This window comes from Podarcis cretensis (assembly GCF_951804945.1).
Source record: "Podarcis cretensis genome assembly, chromosome: 5".
NCBI classification, from domain to species: domain Eukaryota; kingdom Metazoa; phylum Chordata; class Lepidosauria; order Squamata; family Lacertidae; genus Podarcis; species Podarcis cretensis.
This window is the reverse complement of record NC_137174.1, coordinates 58683431-58692195: the sequence shown is the minus strand read 5'-3', so window position 1 is coordinate 58692195 and position 8765 is coordinate 58683431. Positions and strand designations below refer to the sequence as shown.

Here is an 8765-nt window from a genome sequence, read left to right as displayed (position 1 = left end):
AACAGTGTTTTGTGTTGTGTAGGCTCCTATGATGATAACGAGCCCCACCTGCTAACCTGCTCCCTAAAATATCACTGGTTTGCTCATTTCTATATATAGGGTGCCTACATTTTGCATGTGCAAATGGCTTTAGATACCTTTTAGGTCCATAAATTACCATATAGCATATATTCGACACAAAAAAAACAGCGACAATTTGTTGTTGACAAAGGACAGCTGGACATATAAAGGGCCCCATTACCTTCAGTAGCTTAGGGCCTCATCAAACCTAAATCCGGCCCTGCTGCTACCCGTCTAGCGCAGGCACGGCGACAGCGGCTCTCCTGCAGGTCGTTCCCAGCCGCAGCTGGAGACCCGACTGCAGGAGGAGGCTGGACCCAGGACCGCGTGCGTCGTCCACGGCAGCCACGACTCCACTTTTGGCCAGCTAGAGTGCTCACCCACTGATATGCTACTGCATGCCCGGGGAACCAGGGCGCCCCAGAGCGATCCCCCTCTCTCTCCCACCCTCCCGCGCCACCTAAGACTCCGCATTTCGTTTCGGATCCTTGCATGATCCTTGCACGAACAGCGCCGTCTCTCCTTCCGGGAGGAAAGCAACGAAAGCAAGCCCGCTCTCTGGAAAAAGAGACTTTTCTAAGAAGGCGCAGATAAAATTCCCCCAGAGCAAACGCGATCACCCACCTCGCCCGCCTCCCTCGGAGGGGCCGCCTACCTCACCCGCCTATTGGAGGAGGGATCCACGTTGCCGGTGGGGCGGCCTTAGCCAAGCCGGCTCGTCGGTGGTTCCGCTGCGCGAGCGTCTTCCTGCCTCGTCCTGCCTCGCTCTCTTTCGGCGCAAGCCATGGCCTCTCTGGTGGATCTGGAGTGCATCGCGGATGGAGTCAAGGCGCCGATTTGCACCAGCAGCTTCTTGTTCCGTGAGTTGAAGGAGGGCTGGCCTGTCCTTGCCTGGAAAGAGAGGAAACGGGGATAGGCGGGCATGTAGGTGGAGGGGGGGGGGAAACGGGGCCCTTTGGGGCAAAACAGGAAAAGGCATTTGGGGATGTTCAGAGGGACCTCCTACTGGGATCTGGGTTGTTTAGACTTGACCCTTAATGGGATTTGTTTGAACTGAGTCTCTATATGTTCTTTTTTTTTTAAAATAATATTTATTAAAGATTTTCAAATATAACAAAAAAAGAAAAACATCCTGAGTCTCTATATGTTCAAGGCCCGGAAGCACGTGGCGTGGCGACGCTAAGTTATCCCGGTGCCGCGTGTGCCTCTTAAAGCCCCAGATGCGTCCACGTGGCTTGCATGGCTAGTTACATTGGAGGAGCAGGAGGGGTATTTCCGACCGAAAATGCATTAGATCTTTCGTACTGTAAGATCTGCCTATGTTGTAATCAGACGAGCGGCGAATATTTCTTGACCCTAGAACAGCAGTTCGGTGCACGTGGGTTTTGGAGTCCACGTGCATCGCTGAGACTCGTGAGACTTGCTTCGGCCCTCGGGTACATAGAATCAGACTACTGTACAAATAATGTTTCTGGGCCCTTCTAGTTTACGTCTGGAACATAGCACAGTGGATTACAGTATATCCTTCTGCGGCAGTCCAGCAAATGAAACCGTTAGAAATGTAAATTCTGTGTACATGCAGTATGAGATCTCGTAGCTATATTAATGACAGCAATAAAAGTGTTTGTTAGAAAACTGAAACTAATTATTGCATTTGAAAATTGTTTAAAAAGATTTTGGGGACATTCTGATTAATTTCAAAAACGCATTGAAGAAAGGGAAGATTTAAAAAGTGTGAATGGTAAATAAGAATACTTTGTAAAGAGTGGATTTGTTTCCAAATGGTCAAACGCCGTCTTGCAGAGTGGCACAACTGCTTTTGCAATAGTGAAAAATACCTCTTAGCTTGAATCACACACCTTATCCTCATCCCCACCTTATTTTATTTACAGCATCAGTTTGGTACTAGGGTCCAACAAAACCCTGACTAATGTTAATTGTAACGGTAATTTAATTTCTTCATTGGTCAATCAGGAATAGCTGGAGGGAGGGAAGTAAAACAAGGACATGCACAAAATGCCCAGATGAAATATTGAACTCATAGTAAATAATGGAAGGTAACTAATGTTCCCCCCACTCAAACAAAGGACATTACAAAGAAGAAGGTGGTGTTATAAATGTGCACAATTAAAATGTTAACTTCTGTGTTAAGGTAAAGCAAGCAGAGAGCAGAATTGTCGTCCCCAGGAGAAAAAAAATCACTGCATTTTGTCCACTCAGGAATATCTTCCCCACCCACCCCTCAAAAACAGGAAGATTATTTAGTGCTCTAGAAGTAGTATAAACAAAACAAAAAATGAATTTAAGGTAGAATTCCAAGTTATTTTGCTTGCCCTCTTTTGAGAAATTGCTGAGGATAGAAGGGACCCAGTGAGCTTATGTATTTCGTAGCTTCACTTTCCCATTCATTTCTACAAGAATAAATTGAATACAGTGGTACCTCGGGTTAAGTACTTAATTCGTTCCGGAGGTCTGCACTTAACCAGAAACTGTTCTTAACCTGAAGCACCACTTGAGCTAATGGGGCCTCCTGCTGCCGCTGCGCCACTGGGGCACGATTTCTGTCCTCATCCTGAAGCAAAGTTCTTAACCTGAGGTAATATTTCTGGGTTAGCGGAGTCTGTAACCTGAAGCGTATGTAACCAGAGGTACCACTGTACCTAACAGCTTAAAGTGAGAAGCATGTGAAGAAAACACCATTCTAAAAGTTTTATAAATGTTTCAAATAGCTGGCTTGAAAGAGTTAATAAGGAAGTTGTTCAGTTTCTTGCAAATCTGCTGCTTTTAGAAAATTGACTTATCAGTTGCAATATGTATTTGTTTCTCTTTCCCCCCACCCCAGGATGTGAGCTGAACAGCAGTACCCGATCCTACACTTTTAAAGTGTCTGATGAAGATGACTCTGATCATATCTTGGCTCTGAATATGGTGAGAGAGGTTACATCCTTAGCTTGGAAAACCAGGACCCAGACCTGTTAGCATGACCTAGTATTTGATAACTCAGCTAGTAGCCTGAGGTGACCAGGAGTTCTACATAAGCAAATCCCTCTTCAAATACTAGGCACCACTTGGTTTCTTTGCTAGTTACCTGGAAGGATGAGCTTCAAACCAGGAGAAATCTTAAGTTTGCCCAGTCTTGTGCTGTTGGACTTCTATGCTCCTGTTTTTGAAGAGGGACCTAAAGTTCCCCAGAAGGCTTTTGGGTAGAGGTTATGCTTTTTTTCTCTTCTGGTTGCATGTGTTAATGGATGGTCTCAAGCTCCTAGCTGCTTGTTCTTCTTGGGTAGGGAGGTATTATCTCTTTGGTAAGTATTGCTGAATATTTTGGTTTTTACCCTTCTTTCCACTTTGTCCTTCCATCTTCAAGATTTGCCTGTCGGAAGGTGCCAAGGATGAGTGCAATATTGTGGAGTTTGTGGGACACGACTATCAGGACCAGGAGATTGTGGTGCCAGTGGCCAACCTAAAGTTGTCATGCCAGCCTTCGGTAAAAAAAACTTGTTGGGTGCATGGGCAACATGGGAGGTGGGCATATGGTGGCTACAGGGTCTGAAAGGGCTAACAGGAAGACATGGTGAGGGTGGGGGAGAGGGCTGGGTTTGCAAGACCCGAGATCTTTGTCATGGAGCAGGCCCCTTTAGGTCAGTTCAAATGTGTGGTTTGATGCAGTGTTTTTAGTGTGACCTGAAGTTCAGCGAGAACTTAATTTGTTCCGGTTGTTAGTAATAATAATAATAATAATAATTTTTTATTTGTACCCTGGCCAGAGCTGCGCTCAGGGCAGCTAACATCATAAACCTAACACGGTATACAAAGAACATAAAAACAAAAAAAATGCAATCAATTAATTAAACTACATCTTAAAATTAGTTCAGAGCAGATTAAAATCTGGACAGATGGCAGTCCACGGGTAAAATTGAGAGTGGTTAATATTCTCCAAGGCCAACTGTTACCGCTGTTCTTATAAAGGACCTGTGAGCGGGCTAGGAGGCCTCTTTAATGCTTGTTCTTATACAGAAAAGAAAGAATCAGACTGAACCCCGACCAAAGGCCTGGGGGAACAGCTCTGTCTTGCAGGCCCTGCGGAAAGATGTCAAATCTCGTTGAGCTGTGTGTGAGAATTTCATGGCTTGGATAATAGAAAATAGACTTGCTAGTTCCCTGGCTCTGTAGCCCAGAAACAAGAGGGGAACAAGAAAGCTCAGAGTCTGGTTGCTCTAAATGGGATCTGGAGACATTCCTTCCTCCATCACACCTCCCTCTCCTTCTCCTTTCTCAGTTGTGTTTGGAAGATTTCGAGCTCCAACCCCCGGTGACGTTTCGCCTGCGCTCAGGATCTGGCCCTGTCCACCTTGCAGGACAACACCAAATCTGTAAGGAGGCTGGACTGGGATTTGGGGAGCTACTGAGAGCAAAGGGGGTTCCTAGGAATTAAGAGAAGTGGGTGTTCTCTCTTAGGGAGGGATGTGCTATGACAGACTCTTCCATCCATTTTGGGCCTGTGGGCACATAGCAGAATTTGAGAAACTGTTGTGGCCACTGCCACAAAATGGCTGCCACAGGTAAAAGACAAGAAACAGGATACAAGGCGGAGGCTGGGTGTGAGCCACACAAGCCGAACCGCATACTTGAAAATCCCCCTCCCTGAAGGAAAATTGGCTACACTTGGGTACAAAAATTGTCCCCATCAAATACATGCGTGCTGCTTTCCCCCAGTTTGCAGTACTGGGTCTCCCTTTTGCTCCCTACTCTTTACTTTTAAAAAAGGTGGTTTGGTTGGTCACACTGAAAAGCAAAGCCTCAGCTCCATCTGCCCTGTGTCCCTCCTTCCCTTGTCTTAGAGTGGGGTAAAGAAGCTGAAACTTGCCTTCCTGTGATTAAACCAGCAGCAACAACCATAGGAGAGCCAGGGCACCTTGGAAGGCACTGCTGAGGTGTCTTGAGGCATGGGGGGACACTTTAAAACAGGCTACTTGGAGGAATGTTATTTATATAGTCAAAAGGCGTTGCTCAGTGGTGCACTCTGTTCAGAGTTGTGTGTAGGTTGCTCGTCCTCCAGGTGAGGACCTGGACACACATCTCATGGGCAGGTGTGCATGATGGAATGGTACCTAGCCCTTCTTTGAAGCATAAGGCAGAGAGCTGGGGAATGTGTGAATGCTTTGGCATGCACAGGTAATTCACTGCTTGAGACGCTCTTAGGAATGGGGTGAAGTTGGCAAGCAATGGTGAGAGGAGGGGCTGGAGGCATTTCCCCAGGTCATTCTGCAAAGTAACAGTTCCAGCTGCTTCTTTCAGTTCACAAAAAGGACCTCTCAGATGATGAGTTTAGTGAAGATGAGGATTTTAGTGAGGAGGACGAGTCCATGGAAGAGGAGGAAGGGGAGCTACCTCCTATCAAGCCAGCGAAGAAGCAACGCAGATCTTAGCCTGACATCTCCCTGAAGGTACGTGTTTGTGGAGAGGTTGGGCAGCTGAGAAACGAGGACAAATGCCCCCAATCTGGTGCTCTCCAGATCTTATTGGGGAAAAACTCTGTGACTGTTGGCTGTGCTGTTGGGCACAGCAGGTTGAAAAGGAGGTCCACCTGGGCCATTGCAGTGCTAAGATTGGGGAAGTGACATCGTCAGCTGTTTTTGCTCTACTTTGGTGTTCTTCCAGCTACAAGAGCTGACTCTGTGACAGCGGCCATGCCACCAGAATTGCTTTTTAATATAACCGGGCCTATCAGCCCTACACTGTCACCCATTTTCTGGCCTTGGGAAGAAATAGAGCCATAGGGATAAAGGAATCTGCCGTATGCAGAATCCAGACAGCTCAATATTCCCTCTCTTTTGTATTTATACCCCACCAAGGAGCTCAGAGTCACCACATACTTTTATTCTCACAACCACCTGGGAGGTAGAATAGGCAGAGAGTGAATGGCTAGCCAAAGGTCATGCAGTGAACTTCATGGCCAAGTGGGGATTTGAACCCTGCTCTCCAAGGTCCAGCAATCAAACCGCTACAGTGATTGGCAGCAGCTGTGCAGGGGTTCAGAAGGAGGACATTTGCTGCCCTACCTGGAGATGCTGGGAATTGAACTTTGGGCCTTCTGCACACAGAGGAAATGCTCTCTTATCACTGAGCAGTTGGCTTTCTCCGTTGCATGTGGCTAGCTGTGGTGAAGAATGCTTAGTGGTTCACCCCTTTTGGTGTGCAGGGTGCCTAGAAGCTTACACCACCACACATAATTGAACTTTTTCTTCCTGCCAGGTGCTGCTGGTTTTCTTCTTCCTAAAACGCAGTGCTACTAGTCTGCAGCTGAACTTCTTGAAAACCTTTCTTATATTTTCTATACGAATCTGATGGCTGACACAAGTAACTGGTGCTACTGACTACGTGGGGGAATAGCCTGCTGTTTGGCAAATCTCTGAAGACTCCTCAAACACATTTCCCCCCTGAGAAAACTGGTTCCTGTTGTGCCTTCTGGTCAGATTTTTTCGGTACTTCGAAAGGTGCCCAAACGTACTGCTGCTGTTGATGTGTGTTAGGTTGTTTTCTCTGCAGGTGAGGCAGTCAAGAGAGGGGTGCAAGTTTTATGTTCCCTATGCATTTTACATCTTTTCAACAGACATGTTCCCTAAGGAATGAGTAATACCTGTGGAATGTAAGGTGGTGTTTGTGGTTGGTTGGTTTGTTTGCTTCAAAAAGCAATAAAAACATTTTAAAAGAAATAAAATAAATTATTTACCTGCTGAGCTTCCTTCTCTTGAAGCTTGTGTGCCTTAGTTCTTGGTTTTGGAGTGCCCAAACAGATTAATGCAGGGTTTAGTTTCTGAGGGGAAAACCAGATCTTATTTTTAACCAAATTTTAAAACCATATATGTATTCATTCATATTATATTAACCACATTCTAAATGCCATTATTGTAGAGAGTTTTTAAAAGGATTGCTTCCAACTGAACTCCATGCCAGGGAGAAGGAATAGAACCTGTGTTATGTTCCTGTTGTTTCGTCTCATCCTTTATATGTCAAGAGCTGTGCGTGAATTAGTAATAAGGCATAGATCATAACTGCATTTGAGACTTGTGGACATAGTTGTTTTCACATTGTGCCATCTCTTCTAACAAGTTTTGCTTTTTTGGAATAAATGTGTTTGCAATATGTGGACTACTATGAACTTTTTTTCTTGGTGGGAAGTGTGGAATCAAGAGCCATGGAGCCCCATGATGCTCACTTTCCAGCTACAGGATTTTATCTTCTCCTCTTGAAATACATTACAAGTATGAAAGGATTTCTTGCTGTTTCCCAGAAGTGGCTTCACACGGGATCTCTCCCTCAGCTTGTCTGGCGGAGTAACATATAAGTGACTTTGAGCACCAATCTTGGCATTGCCACTTTGCCTGATTTCAAGATCTGGGAGCTTGCTTTTCTTCAATTTAAATAGCTGATAGTTTTTACGTTAAAATAAGTCAGTAGAATTAATAAAAGAATTGTAGACATGTCAGTAATGGCCAAGAAATACACAATTAGTATGCACGTTTTAAGCAAGTAGCACTACTAAAGACTATAGTTCTGCACCCATAATCTAGGAGTAATGGGACTTCCTTTGAAGGAGACATAGCATTGCCCTTTAAAAAATACTAATGTCTTAGCACTATTATTTCCATGACTAAAGATGAGCACCTAGTTTCCCAATACTATAAAAAGGTAAAGGTACCCCTGCTCGTACGGGCCAGTCTTGACAGACTCTAGGGTTGTGCGCTCATCTCACTCTAGAGGCCGGGAGCCAGCGCTCTCCGCAGACACTTCCGGGTCACGTGGCCAGCGTGACGAAGCTGCATCTGGCGAGCCAGCGCAGCACACGGAACTCCGTTTACCTTCCCGCTGGTAAGCGGTCCCTATTTATCTACTTGCACCCGGGGGTGCTTTTGAACTGCTAGGTTGGCAGGCACTGGGACCGAGCGACGGGAGCGCACCCCGCCGCGGGGATTCGAACCACTCACCTTTCGATCAGCAAGTCCTAGGCGCTGAGGCTTTTACCCACAGCGCCACCCGCGTTCCCAATACTATACTTCACTACAAAATCTATATTACTTGATTGAAATATAATTGCCTGGTTCATTCATAACACCAAGCCATGGTTTGTTTAAAAAACTGCAGGTTCTCCCATACATGATCGAACCATGGCTTGTTTCTTCAAAGTTAGGTTTGCTTTCCAGCTGCTTTTGCCTTGTGCCTTTGTAGCTTGGTGAGTATCTGGGGGTCGAATGACCAAGCAAGCAGAGGTTAAAAGAACTGTAGGTTCACATAGACAGAATTAACTATGTAGTGAAAGAAATTACTGTTAGCTCTGTGCTCTCTTAGGTCAAGTCTAAATATTTGTTAATACGTGGCACGTATGTTGTTGTTTAGTCGTTTAGTCGTGTCCGACTCTTCGTGACCCCATGGACCAGAGCACGCCAGGCACTCCTGTCTTCATGGCACGTATGACCCCACTCAATTGCAGGTCTAGTCGGGGGTAGAGGGTGCACAATCTTTAGTGGGAAGGCAGCGTGGCAGTAGGGAAGTTTATCTCTTCCCCTCAGTGCAGCTGGTACAACCATTCTGCAAATGCAGTTAACAGCCTTGGGAGAAAAGTCCCCATAGGTGCCACTGAGGGTGTGGCAACATAGGGAGCTACTGGGCTATACAAAGTCAAGACAGTTGGTGCATCTTGCTCA

General features: G+C 45.9%; 1 protein-coding gene across 1 annotated transcript; it reads left to right on the top strand.

Moving 5' to 3' along the window:
- The first annotated feature begins 742 nt into the window (after nt 1-742).
- On the top strand, nt 743-7206 carry NPM3 (nucleophosmin/nucleoplasmin 3). The gene is made up of 6 exons (XM_079977521.1): nt 743-920; nt 2903-2988; nt 3428-3547; nt 4340-4433; nt 5359-5507; nt 6316-7206. Exons 1-5 carry the CDS (start codon nt 845-847, stop codon nt 5487-5489), a joined length of 507 nt encoding a protein of 168 aa, XP_079833647.1. The 5' UTR covers nt 743-844; the 3' UTR covers nt 5490-5507; nt 6316-7206.
- Nucleotides 7207-8765: the final 1559 nt, after the last annotated feature.